General features: G+C 43.8%; 2 protein-coding genes across 3 annotated transcripts in view; one reads left to right on the top strand and one right to left on the bottom strand.

The window, feature by feature from the left end:
- Positions 1 to 27,301, top strand: part of LOC111868486 (asparagine synthetase [glutamine-hydrolyzing]) — a 197,989-nt gene that overhangs the window by 33,233 nt on the left and 137,455 nt on the right. The window lies entirely within an intron of this gene.
- Positions 265 to 15,959, bottom strand: LOC111868491 (protein twist). The gene is made up of 3 exons (XM_023859177.2): positions 14,788 to 15,959; positions 9,779 to 9,948; positions 265 to 522 (listed from the first exon to the last, which is right to left on the bottom strand). Exons 1-2 carry the CDS (start codon positions 15,602 to 15,604, stop codon positions 9,782 to 9,784), a joined length of 984 nt encoding a protein of 327 aa, XP_023714945.1. The 5' UTR covers positions 15,605 to 15,959; the 3' UTR covers positions 265 to 522; positions 9,779 to 9,781.

Genomic DNA, 27,301 nt, shown 5'->3' with positions numbered 1-27,301 from the left:
TAGCATAGTTCCTCAACCAACTACGCTACCGCATGTATGGGAGGATAGTATTTAAACTAAATTTTAAAGAAATAATCTGTGTGGCTATAGATTGGATTTCGTCTGGTTATGGATAGGTTCTTGTGGTGGTAATCATGGCATTTGACTGACGAGCTGAGCGACTGTTAGGCGCATGGAGTTAGCCAGTTATGTGGAACTGCACACCTGTTGCAGCCAGAGAGGAAAGAAGATATTTCGTAACATTAAATTTAATCACATTGTCTCTTTTTCTGTTTATTACGTGTTGATTTCAGCCGTACAGGTTCAAGATTCTTTCAATGAAAAGGTGGATGAACTAACCTAAAGTACTAATGTCCTACAAAGTCCTACACATATACAAAAATAATTGTTCATTGGTTCACTGAAAGCCGCGTAAAACAAGTCGATTGTCTTCTCTCTCTCTCGCGACTTTGTGTTCCTTGGTTACTGCATAGCCGTCACTTTTCGTTGCTTCTTTCCGTATGGCTCCACTTGCATGGCAGACTGTGAGAAAAAGAGAAAAATCGGTCAGCTTTGTGTTGTGTTTCAGGTGATTTAAAACGAAAATTCACAGAAATTTACATTTACTGAAATATATAAACTAAGTACAGTTCCTTTTAATAAGCATTTTATTCAAATATTTATAGGAACATTTGAAATTAATTTCTATAAGTATAACCTGAGTCGTTTCGTTCATTCGTTCATTGGATTTGATAATACCGTATTTACGCATGTACAGGCCGCGTGCGTGTATAGGCCGCAGCACAATTTTCAGACAGAAATGATAGGAAAAATAATTTTCTTGGAATATTATTTCAGGAGTAGAACACCCTGTATTACTAATTATGAATATATTTCTTTTTAAATGAAGTGTGATTTCGAATATAAGCCGCACCCCAGTTTTCCTCTTGAATTTTTGGCAAAAAATGTGCGGCCTATACATGCGTAAATACGGTAATATAGGTCTGAACATTGTTTTGTCCATAAACAAATTTATTAATTTATAAACTTTGACAACTGTAAGAAGTCTATCCTTGTGGGTGAACTTAACTACTTTATTGGTTGGATGATGTCACATGACTGAAGCCGAAATTGCTAATTTACTGAGCATCAGATGCAAATTGAAGGGAAGATCTGTGACATTTTGAGATATATAGGCTATTGTAATATATCTGACTACATTTACATCCTTATTCAGGGCAGGTGGTTTTGCAGTTGCTCGAGGCGTTATGCCGCAAGCCGGAAGGTCGTGGGTTAATTTCCGGTGAGGTCATTGGATTTTTCAATATACCTAATCTTTCCAGTCGCACTATGGCCCAGTGGTCGACTCGGTCTTTAACAGAAATGAGTACCAGGAATCTTCCTGGGGGGTAAAGGGCGGCCGGCGAGTAAAGCTGACAACCTTACCGCCATCTGTAGCCGATTGTCTAGAAAATGTGGGAACCTCGACGTCTCACAACCCTATGGGCCTCCATGGCCTATTACAGGGATAGCTTTACCTTTGCCTTTTACGTCCTTATTATCTGACCACTCAAGTACGAGATGCAACTTGAAGTCCGAGGATGTAATAACGCCCTGTCTGATGAATATTACTATCGCATACATCAGGCAGACGGCGATAGATGATAATGAAGCAATGATGAAATAGTAATCACCGGGGGGAAACCGAAGAAACCTGAAGAAAACATGCTCAGTATGACTTCGTAAAAAACGGGAGTTCACATGAAGTCACGGATCGAACACGGGGTCTCGTGTTAGTTGTTTTATAGGCTTATATTCTTACGTCCATGGAAACTACGGATACGAATTAAATTGGTCAGTATATTCATAGAACGAAGGGATTTCTAAACAGGGGCCTGTTTCACTTCTAAGTAGAAGTAAAGGCACGTCCACGTTACTCGTGCTCGTGTGACTCGCTATGCTCGCGAGTAATGTGGACGATATGACAAGTCACGAGACAAATTTAAAATTTTTAATTTTAAAAACTATAACCAATAAATTAAAATACTGCTACAGCCTATACACACTACGAGTAAATATACGGATCCTCACGCGCCGAAGCCTGGCGAGCAACTGAAGTAGTGTGGACGAAGATTTACGGGCACAAGTAAAAGCCAGACGAGTCTCTCGACGAACACGAGTAATGTGGACGCGCCTTAAGATTTTTCTGTACTGTAGTCATCACTATTAAAAACCACTCACTACTTTTTGCACTCAAACGAATGTAAATAACTATGTCCAGGGAATAGAATTTCCACTTGACAGTTCCCGAATTTCTGACATTTCTTGAAAATCTACAGATGGCCCTCGACTGTTCATTACCGTCGCCGCAAAAACTCTCCACTGTCCCCTATTTTGGGGAGTTCACATTGTCACAGTTAGGTTCATGAAACACTCATTGAAATGAAGATCCACTGTCTTCTGGCATGTGACGCCGTGCAGCCGGGATATTCCAGTCAGTATAGTGGCTTGGTGCTGGCCTGGATGACTGGGGAACTGCGGTTTGATTCCAGAGAGGGGGAGAGACTTTTCTCTTCTTCACAGCGTCCAGACCGGTTCTGGGGTCTACCCAGCTTCCTCTACAACATATCGGCCTGCCGGGGTTCTTTCTCCCAGGGAGGCGTGAAGTTGACTGCTCACCTCCTTGTAGTACAGAAGTTATGTGGATCTATACCTCCATTGCTCAATACTTCTTACAGGGACGACCGATTTACTTCTGTGATACAAATGCCGTAAATTTTCGAGACAGTGTACACCTGTTGGTACATATTTGAATCGGCGCGTTAAAGTAGCGAACTGGCAACGTTGGGCCGCAGCTGTTAATGTCATTCATTTCTGAAAGCGTTCTCTGTCTAGCTGGGAAACATCGTCTTCTTCTTCTTCTTGTTCCTTCTCCTCCTCTTCTTCTTTTTCTTTCTGCTTCGCGGCTCTCACGGCACGCAGTGTCCGACTCGTTCGACTGGTTCCACAGTGGCGTACTGTCAGCGAAGATAGAGTGGNACAGGGACGACCGATTTACTTCTGTGATACAAATGCCGTAAATTTTCGAGACAGTGTACACCTGTTGGTACATATTTGAATCGGCGCGTTAAAGTAGCGAACTGGCAACGTTGGGCCGCAGCTGTTAATGTCATTCATTTCTGAAAGCGTTCTCTGTCTAGCTGGGAAACATCGTGTTCTTCTTCTTCTTCTTCTTGTTCCTTCTCCTCCTCTTCTTCTTCTTTTTCTTTCTGCTTCGCGGCTCTCACGGCACGCAGTGTCCGACTCGTTCGACAGTGGCGTACTGTCAGCGAAGATAGGGTGTNATAGAGTGGAGCTGTAGATATGTTCTCCAGACCCGGACGTACGCTTTACTGTATACCCGTAGCTGTGGTGCCGATACAACACACGCTTACTGTGTTATCCGTGGCCTGTAGTCCGCAAGCGAACTATACCGACCGAGCGACCGCCGCTTGTCGGCGAAGTTAGTGCCAACTTTAGCGGATAGAGGGTGTCGCGTGGTCAGCGCAAAGAATCCTCACGGCCGTTAATTTCGGTTTTATAGACCGGAGCCGCTTTTTCTTTGAAATAGCTCTTCAGTTATCCACACGAGGCTCAGTGGACCCTGTTCCAGACCCACTACTCAGAAAATCTGAGGGTTATATAGGAAAAAGGAGAGAAATGAAAGACAACAATTCAGACAATTAGACCACAGAGGTAGTCCAAGATATAAACATGTGTATTTTAAACAGTTGTTTTAGAATATCCCCAAATCCCACAATGTATTTGGTCTACCACTCCGAAGACGTTAAGAACAAAATGCTGAATAATCAAATGTATGTACAGAATAGAGGAATGCTATTTTATAATAAATAACAATTTTTTTATTGCTAGTGGGGTGGGACTAAGTCCCTTGTAATGCGGCCACTTGTAGCTTACTGTACCAGCCCCAGATGATACGTGAGGGTGATTGTGGAGCAATTGGTGGAATGAAGATTGGCAGGGGAAACCGAAGTACTCCGAGAAAACCTGCCCCAGCGCCACTTTGTCCACCACAAATCCCACTTGACCAGACTCGGGATCGAACCCGGGCCGCCGCGGTGGGATAAATAACGCTTACACGAGTATATGTTGCTCTTGCCTGCTGTGTAATATCGGCCTGCCGTTTGCAGAATCCAGCGAGTGTAATAAAAGCATGACGTCTTGTGGTGACGTAATCGAATTATAATTTACAAAGCCTTCACGGTCGCTTCGTTCTTTGCGTGCTGGAGACGCAACAGTAGGTAACAGATTCTGCGCGCCACTGCTGGAAACAAAATCATAATTCGGAGCTAGCAGACGATGTGTGATGCTGGATGGTACTCCTACTTAGAATTCTGGGTGTTCCGCTTTCGGATAAGGCCGCCTTGACCGAGGTTTTAGTGCGATTCCTGACATTCCAGGCAAATTCTGAGACAATGGTCCGAAAGAAATAATGGCTGTTTCCTTCAATGTCCTTAACATTCCACAGTTCATAATCACGATGTCACAGGGTACTTCATCATTCATGCGCTATGGTCAGAATCTTGGAGTTATTCATTCATTCATTCATTCATTCATTCATTCATCAGTAATCTGTCAAACGACAGGTCCACAGTCTCTTCCAAAACAGTTCCTCCACTTAATGCGATCTAGAGCTTTCTCCTTCAAATAAAAATATCCTCTTCTGTCTCCAAGGTCATCCAGCATCTTCTTACGTCTTCTTCCTCGTCTTCTGGTTATACAGGGGAATATAATCTAGGCCGAACCAGAATTTATAGGCCTGCTAGTGACAGGTTCTGTACACACAATTGGCTCACTGAATTGTATTAACATTCGTTTTAAGTTGTAATTCCCGTTAACCTCTAAACACTGAATCTAGCCTACTTAAGTCGTAACTAAAGTAACTAAAGTGAAAGTATGCCTAAAGGCCAAGGCCCCTGCGCGTAATTAACCATTGGTTACTGCAAGTATCACATGTTTTAACGTAATAAAACTCTGCATTCTGCCCACAGATTGTGTTTCATATGATTCTCACAGTAAACATCGAGTGTTTCCCTAACAGCATTAGTCGGGTTGTCTTTGTAGATGATACGTATTGTGTTTCCTATGAGGTACGAAATGAATTGTTAAATCTATTATGCAGAATTAATTCAGTCTTTGTAGCCCGTGTGGAGGCGTGGTCGAATACCTCCACCATAGCCCTGCGAGTCGTAAGAGGTGACGAAAAGGGAACTCAGTGTCTGGGGGTCTAATTAGGCTCCCCGGTTTTGGGGGGATATAAATACGGGGACCTGGCCCTAAGGTTGCGGGAGTCTCGAATCTGAGTCAGTAAAATGTGGTCATAAGTCCCGCGGGACTTGGACCTGAGAATGACTGCGCTGGCGAGAGCCAGCAGCAATTGTAAACGACAAACCCATCCTCTTGTCAGAGAGGATGTTACATAAGGACTATGACCGAAAATGTTCAACATAAAGAATGGCTGGTCGTGAGTCTGAAGGGGCTTATCGCCAAGACAAACTGATTAACGGCAAACCGCCAGTTGTAAAGTAACTCTGACATTGACTCTGACCCGCTCTTTGTGTTTTAAGGGTTAAGCATCACACCATACAGACATGCAGGGGCGGGGAGCTGTAGCCGCACGTATCCTCAATCTCAGCATTAGATGGATATAGTCAAATTTGTGCTTTGGCCGCTTCATCCCTGAGGAAAGAGTCCGCGGTATCCATTGGATAGGAGACTGGGCGCTGTGGTAAAGAGAAATGTCTCCTATTTCTGCGGCCAGCTGAACTCCGATTCCTCGGTCACCTAGTCATTATTCTGACTGAGCTATCTTGACTTCCAATTGCTGTATATACTTTTTTGGGATTCTTATGTGAACGGTAACTGATCTGAAAATTTCAGCTCAAAATTACCTTCAGATGGGGTAGCACGTGGAAGAGTTTCTGGAGCCAAGCTGCAAACAAACTGGCCGCCAGCTACCTACGTAGGATAGATCGTTTTCATTCCCCTTTGATGTCCCCTTTGAGCCCTGAACAGGGCTCAAATCATAATCTAGAGATACTGTCTAAGGTGTTGTATATTTTTTAACTTCCCCTTCTTCCTCCCTCGTAACGCCCTCGGCACTGGTGTAAGTCACTCAACGCCCACATTTCAAAGAGTAGCGCTGCTGTGCATCAAAACAGCTGACATCAAAGCTCCGTGTCACTTCCAATTCTCATCGAATAAATAACAGATCAGTTAAACGCGGCTCGTGACGTGAAATACTGAGGCAGGAAGGTGAAGAAGTCCTACCCTCCCGGACTGTACAACTAATTCCACGGAGCAGAAAAGTTTTTCTCTAAAAGCTGATGGGAGATTAACTGGTCAAGAAATTTTGTGTCTCTCACTCTTGAGACAGCTGAATCCAGTCCACAAGCCCATATCTTATTTATTGAATATTCCTCATGGGTATCATTAGCCTATCCGCCTGTTTGAGTTGTGTCTCCTACGTGAGATTTTCCGACATCATCACGGCACAGGTACTGTATTCCTTCGAAGCACTGGTATCTATATGCTAGACTGATAACCTTATTAGTCTCCGTGGAAGGATGTGGACTGGATTCATCCGGCTCAGGACAGGGACCATTGGTGGGCTGTTATGAACACGATAAATGACTTGCGGTTTCCATAAAATACTGGAGATTTCTTCCCTATCTAAGCATGTTAAGCCGAACTGTTAATATACTGAATGCGCAGTCGAGAACAGCCGACAAAGGGTGGCCCTCCAGCTAGGTGTTTCACGCATGGGGCTAACAACTCCTCACCGAAAAAAAAAAAGATTTTTTTTTTTTGCGAAATGTTACAAAGGGCCCCAGGCTGCTCCATGAGTTAGTTATCTGAAGAATTGATATCTCTGTGCCATGGAGAAAATCAGTTAGTTCTGGCGTCCAGGATTCGAATCCACGCTATTGTGGCAGCTGTGCATGTTCAGAGGGGATATTCACTGTGTGAATGTTTACTCCAAGCTTTACGTCATTACCGGAACGTTTTTGTAGCTCTAGGGAAATTTTATCCTCTGTATGTCCTACGGGTAATGGGGGTATGTTTTTGTCTACCTTCCCACTACAAATAAATAAACACAGCGCCTCTTCGCTTCTCCCCTCCAGAGAGAAGCTCCTCCTTCCCTTATTTACTGGGATCTGCGTGGGATTTTTTTACTGAAGGCTTGAAGCTACTACACAAAAACAGGACAAACTGAACCGAATCCCGAGAATTGATTGTTGACTGCGCTGTCATATTCACCTCTTGGTGTAGGTCGCTTTGAAGACTGAGGGACTGAGAAGATGCCATTGAGATGGTATTTACCAGTGTATCGGCGCCCAGCAACTGCATCAAGTCCTAATGCTTCCGACTTATTCGCGAGGTGCCCAGTTCTAATCTCGGCTGTGACACTGACTATCCTTACTGAGTTCTTTTCTAGCTTTTATTCAGTCTGAAAAGGGTCTGATTAGAAACAGTCAGCCAAGGTGTGAACAGCATTCGGCTGCCTGTGGATAGCGCCCAATGGCGTTCTCTTATGAACATGGTGGTTCTACATTTGTGGTTCAATAAAGATCAGTCAATTTCTTGGCTAGTTAAATAGACTGGGCTGCCTATTGCAGCCTATTCTGTTATTTCACGGGGTATAGTCTGGTAAACCGTCACTAGTCTTTCAAAGGAACCAGATGTCTTCATCTTCAAGATGTAAGAAACTACTTGGAGTCACGTATCAATATAGAGTAATCTTCATAGTCACCGCCGTGGGAACTTGTCCACATAACCTATCCAATGTTTAAGAACGGCCGGTAGACTACACTGGAGAAGGTTAAGTAGATCTATAGTCTGAATACGATTTGACGATCCCTAGCCAAGTCTGCCTGTGGCGTTGCAACCCCCATCTCAGGTGGAAGAAGCAAGCACTATGGTCAGAATTGAAGGTCAAATTCAAACGCAGTCAGGAACAGTGCTTTCATATAAAACATTCTACTGCCAACACGCCTGATCAACAGGAGACTTTCGAGACGAACGGCAATAACATCACTGTCGGCCAGTGCTATGCAGAGGTGGACAGGACTGAGCGTGATGCGGGGGTCATAAAATTGTGGTCGGACTCTAGTTATAAGTTTACGTACTGAGCCAGAAGCACTTACTGGAGACATAATGTAGGATCTGTGTTTCTCTGTCGTGCTGTAAAATATTGGCTATAGCAGCGAGAGAGCGTGGAAATCCTTGCGTCCTAACTTAGTAACAAGAGTGGACATTGTTGTGACGTGGCATCAAGGTGTAGTCGGATGCAACGCAATCTTTTCATGCAGTTAACTTGATAGCATCGTCAATGGACCGCATTGTCTGGCGTCAAGTCCGCTTAACATGGCTCCAAGGCAGTTTCCGATGGAGCTCATCAGTTAGCACCGTCACTAGGCGGGACGACCTGGGAACTGGGGTTCGATATGCGGCAGGGGCGGAGATTTTTCATATCTCCACAGAGTTAAAACCGCCTCTAGAGCCTACCCAGTCTCCTATGCAGCAGGTACCTGGAGTTAATTCCCCGAGGGTAAAGCAGACGGGACTTGAATCTGTTCTTTATAGCTACGGCCGAAGCTAATAATGCTTGGAACCATACCTCCACTCCTCCATACGTTTTTATGGCGTGGTGCTTAATTAAGTAAAGGGGTAATTCTACCTTCAGATAAGTAATATGCATATTTTAATGTGTTACTTTTAGTACAGAGGAGCCTGGATAGCGTAGTCGATATAGCGACTGGCTACGGTCTGTACGACCTAGGAGTTGAAGTTCGAGTCCCAGTAGGGTCAACAATTTTCTCTTCTTCACATCGTCCAGACCAGCTCTGGGGTCCACCAAACCTCCTATCCAATAGTTACGGGGGGCTCTTTCCCCGGGGGTATAGCGGTCGGGGCGTGAAGCTGACCATTCACCTCCAGCTAGTGCCAAGTTCAAGAAAATGCGGATCTATACATTCACTCCCCCATACACTTTCATGGCATAGTGCTTAATAGTTAAGCACATGACAACTTTACTGTTACATTTCGTTTTCAATACAGAGATCTTATGGGCCTACACATTACGCGTGTTCCTCGTGGTTTAGACCCTGAAGTTGCTTCTGCATTACGAATGGAGGCGGTTTGTTCCACCTACCAGACTACACGGTACCATAACACAGAAGACAATAATCTGCATTTTCACCTCCATGAAGTCCTCGTAAAAGTAAAAAGGTGAAGCTATCCCTGTAACAGGCCGTGAACGCCCGGGCGTCGAGACTGCCACGTGTAGCACTGAATTGAATTTAACTGGCTCAGGATCGGGTCACACTACGGGCTTTTGTGAACACAGCAATGAAATTTTGTCATCTGCAGTGGGGACCATTTCAATACGCTGAGGATGCGTGTAGGTGAAGAAAAAAGGTAAAGTTGTCCCTGTGCCTAAGTAATTAAGCACTATGCCGTGAAGGCGTATGGGGGAGTGGATGTATAGATCCACATTTTTCTTGACCTCTATACTAGTTGGAGGTGAGTGGTCAGTTTAAAACCCCGGCCGCTTTACCCACGGGGAAAGAGCCCCCGCTACTCATTGAATAGAAGGTTTGGTGGGCCGCAGAGCCGGTCTGGATGGAGTGGAGAAGTGAACATTCTTGAAACCTACCGGAACTCTGCTGTATCGACTGCGCCAACCTGGCTCCACTTCTTTCAAAGTACCGACTGGAAAGTCGTGGCTCTTACTGACCTGCTAGACATGGCCTCCGCCGTTCCAATCGCCCTCCATTCTCCACACGCTAAAGGCGTAGCTTAACCTCTCGTGGGCCATGTACGTGCATGATGATGTCACAGCTGAAGCACTCATCAGAGCCAATCGGGTACTGGGACTGCAGGAGCCCGGCGTCCTCGTTTCGATTCCTGGCACACAAACAAGTACCGGTACATCGAAATACGTCATATGTCGAATATAACTATCAATACCCTTTAAAACACAGTGGTTACTATGGTTACTACATGTACCACAGAGATTCCGCATTTTGCCCACTGAGTTTGTTTATGGGTTACATATGATTATCGTAACAAACATCGATCAGTTTCCTTGACAGTATTAACCGAATGATATTTGTAATGGAGAAGCAATGTGTTCTACGTGCCCTAGGAACTTAAATTTATATAGTAACGTGCCCGTATTGAGAAATCGGCACTGTGAGTTCATGAACAATTTTGGTTCTTCATGGCGGTTACACTGACCGCCTCTGTGTTCTAGTGGTCAGAGCTCCTGGCTACAGATCCAGAGATCCCGGGGTCGATTCCCGGAGCTACCAGATTTTCTGAGAAATAGTTGGTCTGGAACGGTGTCCACTCAGCCTCATGAGGATAACTGAGGAGCTATTTCAAGGAAATAGCGGCTTTGGTCTAGAAACCCGAGATTAACTGCCGTGGGGATTCGTTACGATGACCACGCGACACCCTCTGTCCGCTAAAGTTGGCACTAACTTCGCCGACAAGCGGCGGTCGCTCGGTCGGTATAGTTCGCTTGCTGACTAAAGCCACAGAGTTTGTTTCATGGTGGTTACATTTAAATCTCTGAGTTTGGTCAGGCTTGCTATGAGATATGTATAGATCACATTCGTTGTCACTACTCCCCCACTGCTTCCATAGGGGAGGTCAAGAATGATGAAATGCTGGAACCCCTGCCTGCAATAGCAAAAGGAATTTTCCCAGATTTCCCCTCCAAGAGTAACATACTATAACTTTACTACTTTTTCTACAACGCGCCATTTGGTAGGAACAGGGTAGGATGGACTCATTGACGGGTGTTGGCCTAATTTGTACATATGAATACTATTGAAATGAATCTCGGACTTTGGAAGGTAACTAAGCCCTTGACGCAGTATTCTTTGAGAAACGGATTCTCGCTTAATTCAAGAAATTTTCTCTCTTCTCTCAAAAGCCTCTGCTGAGCCACACCCTATTCCCTTAAAGCCATTTTAGTATTATACCTATCTCTGCGTGTGAATCTGCAAAGTGGCCTGGTCCTTTTTATTCTTCCGATTAAAATTGCGAATTAATTTTCCATTTCTCCCATCCGTTCTCATGTATAGCTCTCAGCATCCTGACTTATTCACCCTTGAATTTTACCTTTCGATCTATTATTAGTTTCTGATGGACTATATTCTGTGGAGTAAAGAGGTAAATATTTTCCCTATGCTTAATTATTAAGCACTGTGCCTTGAAGACATATGAGGGAGTGGTGGTACAGCTCCACCATTTTTGACCTAGGCACGAGATGGACGTGACTTGTTAGCCTCACGCTCCGACCGCTTTACCCTCGGGGAAATTGTCCCAGTGCCCATTATATTGCAGGCTGGGTGGGTCCGGAGTCGGTCTCGATGCTATGGACATTATAAAATTCTTGCCATGCCGAGAATCGAATCCCGGCCGTCCAGTCTGTAGCCCGTCACTATACCGGCTCCTGTTCAGTGGAGTAAATTAACACTGTAGTATTTTAGGTGGGTCCCTTGTCGCCACGGCATGGCGCGTCCTCGGGTTGCGGAGGGAGGAGACGGCCTCCAGATATGGAGGGTAGCTGCGGATATATTGAATAAGCATTCGCGGACAGCCGAAAAGGGGCGATCCTCCAGCTGGGGGGTTGGGCGTGTGGTTAACTACTCCTCCCTATAAAAGCATAAGCTTCTTACGAAAGATCACAAGAAGCCTCGGACCTGGACAGATTGCGTGGATAAACAACATAAGCGAAAGAAAATGGATATGAGATTCGGTACTTGCAATGTTAAAATTATGTATAGGGCAGGTTCGCTCTGGGCAGTGGTGGAAGAAATCTCAAAATATAAGTTAGATTTAGTGGGAGGTCAGGTGACAAGAATGTGGAACCGAACCAGCAGGCGAATATACATTTTTCTGTGGAAAGGGGAATGAAAATCATGAATTAGGTGCAGATTTGCTCGTATATAAGAGAACCACATCAGAAGTTAAGAGGGTAGGGTTTGTTATTGGTAGGATGTCGTACATCCTGGTGTGATAACAATGTGCTGAATATTCATGCACCAACAGAAGATAAAATTGGTGATATGAAGGACAGGTTCTATGAAGAACTAGAACATGTATTTGATAAATTTCCCAAACACCATGCAAATTTCGTTAGGAGATTTTAATGCCAAAGTAGGTAGGGAAATCTTTTTAAATCTACATTTGGGAATGAGAGTTTGCATGAAATTAGTAATGATAATGGAGTTAGAGTAGTAAACTTTGCCACATCAAAAATCTTACTGTCAAAGAACGATGTTCTCACATTGTAACATTTATAAATTTACTTGGACATCAAATAAGCGAGTTAAATGGGGATAATCTGAACAATATAAGACGTGAAACTAGCACGCATTTCAGGAACAAAAAGAAGGAATATCTGAAAGACAAAATTGACGAGCTTGCAATGAACAGTAAGAACAAGAATATTAGAGATCTGTACAGGGGAATAAATGTCTTTAAGAGGGGTTACCAGCCAAGCAGTAACTTAGTGAAGGATGAGAATGGTGATCTGCTTGTAGATTCCCACAACATTTTGAATAGATGGAAAACTACTTCTCTGTTACTGAATGCAGATAGGGTCAGTGATGTTAGGCAGATAGAAATCCATACAGCTGAGCCGTTGATATCTGATACTAGCCTTTTCGAGTTTGAAAATGCTATTGCAAATTTGAAACGTTATAAATCGCCAGGTAGTGATCAAATTATGGGAGAACTGCTTCAAGCAGGAGGTGAAATATTACGTTCCAAGATCCTTAAGGGAATTCATTCTATATGAAATATGTAAATATTGCCTGATCAGTGGAAGGAGTCTATTATTGTACCAATTTAAAAGAAAGGTGATAAAACTGACTACAGTAATTATCGGGGGATATCACTGTTATCAACTTCATACAAATTTTTTTCCAATATTCTTCTCTCAAGGTTAAGTCCATACATATATTTGGGATCATCAGTGTGGGTTTTGACGTAACAGATCAACTACTGATCAGATACGAGTATTTTGCATTCGTCAGATGCTGGAGAAAAAATGTGAGTGCAATGAGACAGTACATCAGCTATTCATAGACTTCAAGAAAGTCTATGATTCGGTTAGAAGGGAAGTATTGTACAGTATTCTGATAGAGTTTGGGACACCCATGAAACTAGTTGCGTTGATTAAAATGTGTTTAAACCAAACGCATAGTAAAGTCGGAGTAGGTAAACATTTCTCTGATAAATTTCCTATCCACGATGGTCTAAAACAAGGAGATGCTTTAACGCCACTCCTTTTCAAATTTGCTTTAGAATATGGCATTAGGGAGATCCCGGGAAACCAGATGGAACTGATATTAAACGGGACACATCAGCTGTTGGCCTATGCCGATGATGTGAATCTACTGGGTGATAATGTAGAAACCATAAAGCAAAACACAGAAACTTTAATTGACGCAAGTAAAGAGGTTGGTCTAGAAGTAAACACAGAGAAAACTAAGTATATGTTGCTGTCTCGTCACCAAAATGCAAGGTAAAATCATGACATAAAGACAGGAAACAGATGTTTTGAAAATGTGGCACAGTTCAGATATTTGGGATCGACGATAACAAATCAAAACCTGATTCAGGAGGAAATTAAGAGGAGATTGAACTCGGATAATGCTTGCTACCATTCAGCGCAAAAGCTTTTTGTCTCCTCGTCTGTTGTCCAAAAACATAAAAATTAGAATATACAAAACTATAATTTTGTCTGTGGTTCTGTATAGGTGTGAAACTTGACCTCTGACATTAAGGGATGAACATAGACTGAAGGGTGTTTGAGAAGAATATTTGGACCAAACAGAGATGAAGTGACAGGAGGTTGTAGAAAACTGCATAATGAGTAGCTTCATAATTTATACTCTTCTCCAAGTATAATTAGAATAATCAAATCAAGGAGGATGAGATGGACATGGCATGTAGCACGAATGGGGGAGAAGCGATATATGATATTGATGGGAAAGCCAGAAGGAAATAGACCACTAGGAGACCCAGGCATAGGTGGGTGAATAATGTATTAAGATGTATCTTAGAGAGATAGGATGGTGTGGTATGTACTGGATTGATCTGGTTCAAGATATGGACCAGTGGAGGGCTCATGTGGACACGGTAATTATTATTCGGATTCCATAAAGCGTTGGGTGTATCTTAGAATAACTGCACAACTGGCGGCTTGTCAATAAGGGCGCCACTACATGGAACTAGTTACGGGAGGCTTTCAGTGAAGGCTGTCGGACATCTGCGATTTCCGTCCATATTGACCCACTCCATTTACTTAAGAAAATAAATGTACTCTTTCATGTATATTGGCCTACTAGTGAAACACCGTCAATACAATTTTATACAGTGCAGTCGCATTTTATGCGGTGATGCTTTCCTGAAGGCTTCGCATAATTCAAGACAAGTTTTGAAAAACATTCGTGATTCTTGCCGAAATTTTCGGGATTCCCATTTTTTCAAACTTCGCGCATAAAAAGAGTTTATTACCATTTTTATATCGCTTTATTTCAAATTCGCTTAATTCAAATAAAATGCCACCGCACTGTATGCAGAAAAGCAACGTTCTGAAAATAATGTCTCAAGGTTCTCCACGCACTTAACTACGTTACAGAGTACATTGTTTCCAATCTTGTTAAGATCGCGAATGTTTCGGAAATGAGCTCAGATTGAATTTGGGGGTGAGGGAAGGCTGACCTGTGTTGTCGTCACCGTCGTTGTCCCCGTCCGTTCCGACTCCGCAATGCAGCACCTGGTACAGGAAGTCGATGTAGCGTGCGGCCAGCTTCAGCGTCTGTATCTTAGACAGTTTGTCCGATGGCAAAGTGGGAATGATCTTCCGTAACGACGCGAACGCTTCGTTTAGGCTCTGCGTGCGCTGCCGTTCGCGCACGTTCGCCTGAACGCGCTGCGACTGCAGCTCCTCGAATGACTGCGACTTCCTGCGAACTTTGTGCTTGTCGCAATTCTCCTGATTGAACAACTGTCTTGTCGAGCAACTCTTTCGCTTCCGCGCTGCTCCCAGTTTGATAACCGACCCAGAAGCAACCGCCGCGGCGCCCTCCTCACCGTCATCTGAGTCCAATAACTTTGACGACGTCGGCTGTTGGTCTTCCTGCAAGTGATGAGCCGAAATTGAGGACGCGTCATCATCCACGTGTCTGTTGATCTGCCTGTCGAGGAACTCTTGTCCGTTGTAGCCAGGAGGAATCAGGTAGTTAGCGGGTAGCTGGTTCAAGGGACCGTGGTGGTGATGGTGATGGTGATATGGGCTGTAGTGGTGCGAGAACGTCCCTGAGTTGCTGCTTTGCCCGGAATTGCCCCTGCTCAGGTCTATGAGTCTTGAGGTTGCGTCTGGACAAAACTTGAAAGGCGGGTACTCGTATCGCGTCGGGGAGGAGGACGCCGAGGACCCCACGTCGTTGTCTGGGATGTGTCTGTTGCACGCTTCGGACCCTGGGTAGTAAGACATTGTCGGCAATGGCCTGTCGCCTTCTTCTGTCTTGATGTGCATTTGTTTTTTATTCCAAGTTGATATTCTTCTTAATCCCTTTCACGTTAGTTACAGCCCTAATATGTCCTCAGTGATGGATGCAGTACTCAACAATAGGCACTAATGTTTGAATACTTTTGGTTTCATCTAATACATTTGTGGATATATTAGTCTCGAACTAAACACGAATGTATGTTACAATCAAGCATACCCGTAAAATTTATGAAATTCAAACAGCTGTATTTTTAGCACTAATTTTATATATTTTTTTCTGTGTTTAATTAAGACTTTAAAGCAGGAACTTAATGAGAACCTCACGAGCTGGAAGCTGTCACTGATCATGAACACGTTCACATCCTACATCACTCACAGTCCGGGGCGGAACTGAGGCAAGGGAGAATACGTTACAAGTTCTTGGAGGCTTCTCCCTCTCCTATTGGTTGAAACAGTGAAGAAGATCCTCCTGTTGCCCCTCCCTCGGCCCCCGCAAGACGCTCTCACTTGGAACGTATCATTAAGAAATGTGATGTTGATTGCGGAAATATGTCTTGTTACTTTTTAGATAATAATTTTAATCTCATATACTGCTGAAGTACAAGGGTAGATCAGGGTTTATTCTCACCCCCCACCCCCCGAGTGTCATCGCGGTATCACTGTTATTTTCCTGTCATAACCAGGAAGACCACAATCAATATTTTCTTCACGTTGAGAATTTCAAAACTCATTATTCAATTGAAAAATCGATTTGAAAATTTTATCATACAAGGGAAACATTTTACCCAAGTGTGAGTGATATGATTTATGTAAAAAAAAAGTTCTTCTACCGGGATGTGGTTTCTTACCCTGTAAATGTAACAATTTGCAGCAGAGAGTACTGCAACGGTAAACAATGTTTTTTAATTCGCTTAGTGGGGGGGAGTCCAACTGGGTCTACTCGGCACTGCGGCCACTGATTGGCCTATTGTACCTGCCCCGGGTGATTATGATGATGGAGAATTTGGTGGAATGAAGATTGGCAGGGGAAACCGAAGTACTCGGAGAAAATCCGCTCCAGTGCCACTTTGTCCACGATAAATCCCACTTGACTAGACCCCGGGATCGAACCCGGGCCGCCGCGGTGGGAAGTCAGCGACTAACCGCTTGAACTATGGCCCGACCAACGGTAAACAATACTACAACTGGGGCCCCTTCACATACATAAAAGCAAACACAAAACGAACTACACATATGTAAACAAAATTATCTGGGAGTGACAGTAAGGAAAAACGTGTAGAACCATTTACACGCGATAGAAATAAAAATCAACACGACAGAGATTTGAAGAAGGACCCCTCACGTTGCATCATCCCATAATTCATCAGCCAACAACCACGATCATAACGACGACAATGAAAACGATTTTCTATCATAAGCACACTTTAATAATATTTAGAATTAGTCCAGAACCTACGCATAATTAGAGTAGTTATTTAAAAATGTTGAAAAAGTCTTAAAATTCAATTTTATTTCAAGGACATACTCCATAAATATAATTATTAATATTAAATACAAATTTTTAATGTGTATTAGTCTTAAACAATATTAAACTTAGATAAATACCATACATTTACACAGTTTTCGTGTGCATTGTTAGATTATATTCGCTATCAGAAAAGCAAAACTAATTTGTAAATTACGGATCCATACTCGTATTAAGGTAACTCAATTCAAGAACTTTGTTTGATATTCTTGTGACTCTCCTGATGATGACCTAGGAAGGGTCGAAACGTGTAGCGCAGGTATAACCGTTGAGACTGAGAGGAAAGCTGAGTCCGCTCTCGTTTCACATGCTTAATCGTATCTTGCAAACTTCAGCTTGCGGTTGCTATGGTTCGTGATATTTAAAATTAATTATTTGATGATATTTTAACCCATAGTTTCTGATCCGGGGGTACGACAAGTCGCATACGGAGATTGGTGATTATATTGGCACGTGTAAGGTGGTACGCGTGACGAAAGTAATGGGTTCTAGTTCGGATGATTTGATTTATTATCACCTTGGTTACAAGTCCCCTTAATCACATTTAAATACACCGCTACTGTTGGTTTCCACAATTTTACAGTTCACCGTTACACACGCAGTAAGATCCTCAGCCTTCACTAGTCGTCTTCTGGTAACGGAATTAAAACAGTCTCACTGTGACTAAATCTTTCAGTCACACACCAAGTCTTCACAGACCGACTTCTTCTTCTGTGACCAACCTTCCGTGGCTATCTTCCGCTGAGAACTCAGACTGACTCGTAGCGCTGTTCGTCCTTAAGATAACTTCGTTGCCTGGCAATGGACTTCATACACCTCCTTGCGCCAGCCCGGCGCGGACTACATAGACAACACAGTTTCCCTTATATTTTCTGTATTCGAGTTTACAGAGCTGTTGCCTGGCAACACCTTTATCAAATCCGTTGCAATATATATTTCAAAATGTGGAAAACAAATTAAACCGGTTACAAAGTGCCTTGACAACATTCTGATAAGGCCTACACCCTTTAGCCTGCATGGAATAAATTCGATTTTGTTTAAAATGATGAAATTCTCCCTATCTTGTCATGTTTCTACTCAGGACATAGGGCTGAAGCTGAGCAGCCAATGAAAAGAGGCAAGTTTATGTGAGGTCTCATGTTGAGGCCGCGGGTTGTGTCTCATTATTTGCCTGACTCGCTACAGTTATTCATCACAACAATACCAATAACTTGTTTTTGTCAATTTTTAATTTAATGTTGTTTTAGATTAAAAGTGATACCGCGATTTATAAATGTGATTTATGGAGTATGTGGAAGGGAGGTAAATATCGTGGCCTGTTCTGTGAGCCGTCAATCATTTTTCGGAGTGTGATAAAAACGCTGAAACGTCACCAGGCTTAGAAGGTGACATGATTTTACTTACATTTTAGCTTGCCAGAATTTTTGCTAGAACATTTATAGAATGTGTGGTGACTTTAGTCTGGCAAAGATTGGCTGACTGAGAAGATGGCATAGTTTAAGGTGTTCACCTGAGAGATTCAAGACTCCAACCTCGCGATAGCAGCCGACCGCCTCGTAAAGTTGTGTTTATGGCCTTGTTTGCGCGGCAGTGACAGTTAGCGCGGCGCGAGTTGTGACAGCGGCATACAAACAAACTGTGCTGTTAACCCTAAAAACATGTGCTTTGTGAAGTAGTATACGGAGTAAAAACATGTACTTTCTGAAGAAATAACCAGCTTGAAAACACGTGTTGCATGCAGCTGTGTCCAGTCTGAAAAACGTATGATTCATGATGTTATATTCAGGCTGAGAACGCGTGTTTCATGACGCTGTATACAGCCTCAGAAAACGTGTTTGATGAAGTTATATCCACTTCGAAATGTGTGCTACATGAAGCTACCTACCTACCCACCTACCTACCTACCTACCTACCACTCGGTGCTACAGCCCTCGGTGAGCCTTGGCCTCCTCTACAACCAGTCTCCACAACCAATGCGTGCTGTTATAAGAATGGACCCACGCATGATGAACCGAGCTGGTTGTTAGGTTTCTGAACAAAATTCTTTTTACAGGATGAGGTTGTTAGCCCCATGCCCAACCCCTAACCCGGAGGAGCAGGGTATCTCTCTTAGTCTGGACTCTACCCCTTGACCTTTCTGACATAGGTGACCCTACCGGTAGTTAAACTACCGCCGGCATAGCTCTCCAGGTCACAGAGTCACGCAACTCCCACCACCACGACAAGGTGGAGACACCTTTGGGGGAACATGAAGCTCTGTCCAGCATAAAAACACGTGTTTCGCGAAGTTATGCCCAGTCTGACAACATTTTTCATGCATTTGTATCCAGCTTAAATATATATGTGTCTTGAAAATGATTTGGTGACTCTTAATAATTGTCCTGTGTGATGAAGGGTACAAATAGCAACGCTCCTTATCAAGTAGTTTAGTTTCCGCATCCTTCATTACCCCTTCCTTCTCAGATCGAAACACTCTCGTCAGTACCCTGCTCTCAAACAGGTATATTCATAATTACAATGAGAGACCCAGGTGAGGTAAAGGTAAACTTGTCCCTGTTTTTAACTCAGCACTACGTCATGAGGACATTGGTGAGTTGAGGTACAGATCCGCGTGTGCTTGACCTCGGCACTAGTTGGAGGTGGTGGTCAGGTTCATGCTCCGGCCACTTTATACCCATGTAAAACGAGAGATAAAATTGTACTTTTTTATATTTGAGTAAACTATTTTATTTTTTAGATACGAGGGTTGCAGTTTAAAGATCCTGAACTGAACCGTAGAAATAATTTCCCAGTTTTTTAATATGTCGAACGTAAGTTAGTTGCTCATGCGGTTAGTCGCTGCCTTCCCACCGCGGCGGCCCGGGTTCGAGCCTGGTTCTAGTTAAGTGGGATTTGTGGTGGACAAAGTGGCGCTGTAGCTGGTTTTCTCCGAGTACTTCGGTTTTCCCTGTCAATCTTCATTCCACCAAATTCTCCATCATCATAATCACCCGGGGCAGGTACAGTAGGCCAATCAGTGGCCGACGTGCCGAGTGGACCCAGTTGGACTCCACCCTCCACTATGCGAATTAAAAAAAATAATATTAAGTTAGTTTCTGTATCTTCATTAGCAAGGGCGAACTAGTGTTAAACGCGCACAGATAAACCAGAAGATGAAATTCTGGACGTACTCGCAAAGATTGCAAAAATGTGTTCTATTAGTAGATTCTAAAGGGCTCGGACAATGGTCTATAACACTCGGAATTACTGGGTTTTTGGACTTTGTCCATCGTCCGGTATTCTATAAAGACTAGAGAACTCAACGTTTCGGAAACAGGAACTGACTGAGGTTAGCTTTTTCTAAGGGACACAATAGAGTCGGTGTCTTCCCTCTTCACCTGAGGAAGGAAACAGATCCAGTTTCCGAAACATGTGTTCTCTAGTTTTTTGTTTTAGAATGTCGGACGTTGGACGAAGTCCAAAAATTCAGTAATTGTGATGTGTTCCACTGTTTCAGTTCCGTGCCATGCTTGAAAACTCGGAGGTTTTTAGTCCTGCGGTTTCGTATGGGTCTTCTAGTTCTGAAGCCTTGGGAACAGTTGAGTAGTCGACAGCCCAAATCTTGGCAGAAGCCGCTAGACTCACAACACTCTCATTAAAGCCCGCTTTACGATTCCTTTCGCAGTCATATTTATGTCTTCCTCGTGTTCCAACGCCAACAATGTCAACAGCCAAAAACAAAAACTCAACAATGGTTGTAACAGTACTGCCAACTTAACGTATTTATTTCAATGCAGCGTTCTAACAGTTTTTTTTCCTTGGCACTACAGCCCCAGTGGGCCTAGGCCTACCTCCTTCAACTTCTCCGTTCACTTCGGTTTTTCTACATCGTACACATTCGGTAGGACTCCTTGGGCGGGTGATCAGCTCGTCCCAAGGCCTCTACCTGTACACAAACACAGAAAAACGCACAAACACAAACTGAACATCCACGCCCTGAGTGGGATTCGAACCCACGATCCCGGTTTCCAAGCGAGCGAAGACAGTACATGCCTCCTAACGGTTTTTACCTACTCATTAACAGGAAAGAACTGAAATGGTTTTCTTTAATTTATAGATATTAAACAAGTTAAGGACGCGCAACCTACAAGAGGCTAACGAAATATTGTGATTATCAGTCCTCGAAAATACAATAAGAAAAACATTAACGTTTTAAAACATGAAATTCACGTAAATAATATTCGAAAATTGAGGTTCTCACAACAATGAATATGAAGGTTACTGTCTGGTACTCTGGTACTGTTTGGTAATTTTGCACCAGACTATACCGTGTCACAATCCAGAAGACAGTATAAGGTAAAGCTACCCCTAGACTTAATTAATTAAACACCACTCCATGAAGACTTATGGGGGGTGGAAAAATAACTGCACCATTCTTAGCCTCGACAGTAGATGGAAGTGAATGGTGCAGCTTGTGGCCGCGCCATAGCTCAAGCAGTTAGTTGCTGGCTTCCCACCGCGGCGGCCCGGGTTCAATCCCGTGTCTGGTCAAGTGGGATTTGTGGTGGACAAATTGGCGCTGGGGCGGGTTTTCTCCGAGTACTTCGGTTTCCCCTCCCAATCTTCATTCCACCAAATTCTCCATCATCATAATCACCCGGGACAGGTACAATAGGCCACTAAGCGAATTACCCCTAGATTTCATTAATTAAGTACCACGCCATGAAGACGTATGGGGGAGTAAAAAAATTCCTGCACCATTCTTAGCCTTGACACTACGTTGAAGTTGATGGTCAGCTTCACGCCTCTGCTGCTTTACCCCCGGGGATGAGTCTCTGTTCCCCATTGGGTAGGAGGCTGGGTAGGCTTTAGATCCGTTATGGACACTGTGGAGAAGAGAAACTCTTACCCCTGCACGGAATCGAATCTCGGCCATCCGTTCCGTAGCCCATCGCTGTACGGACCACGGACTGAGCTAAGAATCGCCAGTACAATCAGGAAGAAGGAACCGCATTGCTTGATGCTAACGCCCTCTTAATCTGGGGACAGATTGTAGGAATGCTTGAAATGTAAGTCGCGTGTCAGTATTTCAGATATCATTCAGAAGCTTCTAGCATAAAACAGTCCCACCATTTGAATGATTTTGCCCATACAATCTTCAGAATACAGAAAAACCGTGACTGCAGCAGATACACATATGAGAAGACACAACAATGTGTTGAGAAATCGCTGGCATGACGTCATTGCTCTGCTGTCGTCTCTTTTTCTCAGAAAGTCGGAATGTCGGGAAGCGGATCTGACTCAGAGGCGGCGGCGGTGAGGTTCACAAGAGACCCGAGTTCTGGCAGCCTCGTGTGGCAGTGTCACCGCACCAGTAACAACTCTTCTAACTTCCCTGCGATCCATTTCAGCTTACGAAAATGGAGCTCAGTTAAGTAATATGTATGGCCGCGCCATAGCTCAAGCGGTTAGTCGCTGGCTTCCCACCACGGCGGCCCGGGTTCGAGCCCGGGTCTGGTCAAGTGGGATTTGTGGTGGACAAAGTAGCTCTAGGGCAGGTTTTCTTCGAGTACTTCGGTTTCCCCTGCCAATCTTCATTCCACCAAATTCTCCATCATCATAATCGCCCCGGGCAGGCTACAATAGGCCAATCAGTGGCCGACGTACCGAGTGGACCCAGTTGGACTCCACCCCCACTAAGCGAATAAAAAAAAAAAAGGAAAAGAAAAAGTAATATGTAGAAACTGAGTTCCTGTTTCTCAGGAAATTCTCTGCATCCCAATGACAAAGATTACCGGTCAGTGCTGTTTAGGGAAATAATCGCTGTTTTTGTGAGAATAAAATGAAATAAATAAATAAATAGGCCTACACAATGTGGGAAAACTTTTTAATATTAAATTAAGTGGTACATACGCTAATTACCATTGTTATTTAAAGTTTACATAACCTGCATGCAAGCCTGTGTTCATAATCTCTGTGTTTCTCTCCACTGATCTGAAGTGCACGTGAAGTTGTCTCTACACTTAAGCACTGCGTTATGATGGCTTTAAGACTTTGGAGGTGAGCAGTTTGATTAATATTCCGGCCGCTTTAACCCCAGGGAAAGGGTCCGCGATACCCATCTGATAGGAGGCTGGGTGAGTCCTAATGTCGATATGGACGAAATGGTTAACTGACTCCGTGGAGTTCAGTCCTTTTTGAGAATACTCACGAATTTTTCTCGTTTTAAGGAACCCGAAGGAACCATATTCACAAGAGCTTTCCACTCGTACCTATCCTGAGCCAGATCAGTCCAGTTCAATCGAGTCCATAACACCAGATCCTGTCTCTCTAAGAACCATTTTAATATTATCGTCCCACCTACGTCTAGGTCTTTTCTAGTGGTCTCTTTCCTTATGATGTTTCCACCAAAATCCTGTATGCATGCAACATGCCTTGCCCAGCTCATCCTCCTTGACTTGATGATTCTAATTATACTTGGAGAAAAGTACAAGTTATGAAGCTCCTCATGATGCAGTTTTCTCCTGCCTCCTACCATTTCATTCCTCTTCGGCCCAGATATTCTCCTCAACACTCTGTTCGTGCCTTAATGCCAGACATTGTTTCATACCAATAAAAAGCGCAGGCAAAACTGTAGTTTTGTACATTATAATTTTTACATGTTTGCGCTTAGAAAAAGAAAATGTGCTGCTCTCTTAAGAAATCAAATTTCGGCCACCCATTCTGGAGACATTAAGTTTAGGTACTCTCTGAACTCCTCCGATAAAAGTTTTGGACAAATTAATAAACACCGAAATTAAAGTTTTGCCGTTAGAAGTCAGATTACGTTTATTTAAGTTGGGTTTATCGATACTCTAGCGATATAATTTGAATTGGTTATACGCCGTTGGCCCTCGAGTATTATCCTTTAGTCAGCCATTTTGTCAGATGCGCATCTTCTGGGAAGACAATGCGCAATAACGGAATACACTTGTGCCACTCATGCAGCCGAGAGGTCCCGTTTTCTCGTCATGCTATGGCAAACGGCAGGACCGAATGGGAATTTAAAAGCAGGAAACTGCGTCGACAGACACACACGCTTTCTGCGGTTTGATCCCACCCCCCACCCCCCGAAAAGGGGCAGGTGTGGGTCCAGAGGGGTGGAGACAGCGGCGGATTGCGGCATCAGCTGTCATACCCTCTGTGTCTGCATTCCTAGCGCCGGAACTGTTTGGTTATTCTATTTATTAACTCTCTGGCAGCAGAACTCGAAGGTTCACCACCGCTAGTAGCAAAGCCTGGCATTGGACGCGGTTCTGAGCCAGTTTCATACATTTCTCCGAAATCGAACTCTCTCACAGCAGAGTCCGAAAGATCAGCGCCATTAATACCAAAGCCTTCTACTGGACACGATCCTGAGTGAGGTCCTCGCAACGTATTTCTGTAAGCTTCAATTTACTAATTGACTGACTTCTGACAGCAGATATCGAAGTTTCAGCACCTCTAATGATGAAATCTGTCATTGGAGATGATTCTGAACCTGTTCCATTCACCTCACATCCTCATCACAGCGTATAGGATTAATTTTAATATTATCCTCCCATCATTCTTACTTTTCTCAAAGTATAATTAGAATGATCAAGTCAAGGAGAATGAGATGGGCGGGGTATGTAGAACGTATTGAGAGAAAAGGGGTTTTGTGATAAAACCAGAAGGAAAGAGACCACTAGGAAGACGTAAACATAGGTGGGAGGATAATATTAAAATGGAACTTAGAGAAATAAAATGGGATGATATGGACTAGATTCAACTGGTTCAGGATAGGGACCAGTGGAAGGCACTTCTGAACACGGTAATGAACTTTCGGGCTCCGTAAAATGTTGGGAAATCCTTCGGTAACTGAGCGACTGGTGGCTTCTCAAGAAGGACGCAGCTCCAAGGAGTTGGTTAGTTAGTTCTCTGATCTATTGCCTTGTCTTCCCATTCATTGGTTCAAACATGGGATCTCCCGAATACGTAGCAGGAATTGCCCTACTGTGGCTTATCCGGCATTGAGGACAGACTGTTGATCTCAATGAAGACAATGCCTACACCAGTGAGCTATACATGTGACAGTGTTGCCATAAGAGCAGCAGTATTTTCTAAAGGCCAGAGGAACCATATGTATTAGACCACTGTTATGCAGAATACTTAGGCGAGTAAGGAAAGCATACATTTTTGTTAGAAACCAGATGGAAGGAAAACCTTAACTAACACGTAGATGGAAAGACAATATTAAAATTGATATCAAATGAATAGGTTTGAAGATGTGCACTAGATTGAACTAGATCGGGGGAGACTGAAATAATGAGCTTTTTTGGTAATGGGAATGAATTTCGGGTCCCGCAAAAACTGCCGAATGACTCCCAACTGTCTACAATTCTATCGCCACTAGAGGGTGCGCGTGTAACCTGAGTCCCAAGATTCATCTCTCTGTCACGCGCCACTTCCGGTCTGACCTGGCTGTCTCAATGGCGGCCATTCATATACGGCGGCGCCCTTGAGGCGCTTTGAAGCAGTCACTTGAGGCAAATCAAGCTCACCATCTGACTGCTGCACAGGACAATTATATGTGAGAGTTAAGTTTCCTCGGCTGTGAAGACTGATATTGTGGTCTTCTGGGTTATGACAAGTTGTTTGGTATGTGTACATTAGTGTTTTGTGGGACCTACTGCCTGCATACTTACTTCTAGCCGAGAGGAGGGTTCTCAGTAATGTTGTTGCCTACCCACCACGGCACATTATGGTGCTATAACCCACAATATCACATAGTATAATACAAAAAGCTCCGTGGTTTGAGTCCACAAGCGAACTATACCGAGCGAGCGACCGCCGCTTGTCGGCGAAGTTATTGCCAACTTTAGCGGATAGAGGGTGTCGTGTGGTCAGCACAACGAATCCCCACGGCCGTTTATTTCGGTTTTCTAGACCGGAGCCGCTATTTCCTTGAAATAACTCGTAAATTATCCTCACGAGGCTGAGTGGACCCCGTTCCAGACCCACTACTTCTCAAAAAATCTGGTAGCGCCGGGAATCAAACCCGGGCCTCTGGGTCTGTAGGCAGGAAGTCTGACCACTAGAACACAGAGGCTGTCCACATAGTATAATATGGGATCCAATTTTTACCGGAAGTAAAGAAACCGGAGCGTGAAGACGATGCTTACCTCCATCTAATGCTGTAGTTACAAATATATGGAATTTTATCTGCGTTACCCCTTACGTCTTTATGGCATGACCCTAATGCGCAGCGATGCTTTTACCTTTAATCGTTTTGTTAATATGACGTCCATTTCGAAGGGAAGTCCTGTCAATTCCCATTTCCAGCCACAGTTTCCACGGATATCCTTTCCTGCGATCCACCCGTACACATTATAGCCCTCGAAGGACACTTTAAATAATTATTTAGCTGAATAAGCACGATAAATTGGGTTGAAAACCAAGTGAAAAGAAACAAGCCGTTTATTGCCTGTTGTCAGTCTTCAGTAGAACCCTCACGTGGGAACTGGATGCGTGGGAAGAACAGAAGGACGGAGGAGGTAGAGGAGAAGAGAAGAGCGAACGTAGAGGAAAAGAATAAAAAAGAAGACGCTGGAGGAGAAGAAGAAGAGAAATGGAAAGAGAGAAGAGGAAGTAGAAGGGGGAAAGAAAAGAGAGACGCCGGAGGAGAGGATGGAGAACAAGAAGGAGGAGGAGTGAAGGCCGAGGAGAGGAAGAAGAAGAAGAAGAAAGAATAGGAGAACGCTCATTAGCTTGACATTAATTCTCGTAGACTGGCATGCAGGATGCCGGTATTCAAATGACTTCTTGATTGTAGAAATAACGCCCGCAGTCAGGGGTACCCTTTCGATAAGCTGCCGCACAACAGCTGTGCAGGAGAAGTTGCCGAGCTGTAAGGCGCTGCAGAACTGCAATGTGGAGAAACATGGACGGAGGTAATGCGAACCTACAGAAAAGACAGGAAAAATGGAAGTAAAGCAGGAAGCAGTTTGTTTCTCCGTGACATTGGTAACCTACCTATTAGACCCAGGAAGTGTATTACGGCACGACGCCTAAAAAACAAAATAGCGGAGCCAGAGAGACGGACATTGCTAGGCAATGGCTCGCTAAACACATATCCTCGGCAACAGATATGCCCCGAGGCTATCTACAAGCAACCGAAACCGGTCCTTGAAAAGCTCATACTTATACACAAAATTTTCCTC

Source organism: Cryptotermes secundus, unplaced genomic scaffold, assembly GCF_002891405.2.
Source record: "Cryptotermes secundus unplaced genomic scaffold, Csec_1.0 scaffold203, whole genome shotgun sequence".
In the NCBI taxonomy this organism is placed as follows: Eukaryota; Metazoa; Arthropoda; class Insecta; order Blattodea; family Kalotermitidae; genus Cryptotermes; species Cryptotermes secundus.
The sequence above is the reverse complement of the archived record's forward strand: the minus strand, read 5'-3'. Positions and strand labels throughout refer to the sequence as shown.

Coding starts and splice junctions, on each gene's coding strand:
- LOC111868491 (XM_023859177.2), bottom strand. CDS start 15,604: ATGCACATCAAGACAGAAGAAGGCGACAGGCCATTGCCGACAATGTCT. Junction 9,949..14,787: donor CGACGGTGACGACAACACAG/GTCAGCCTTCCC, acceptor TTTGTGTGCCAG/GAATCGAAACGAGGACGCCG.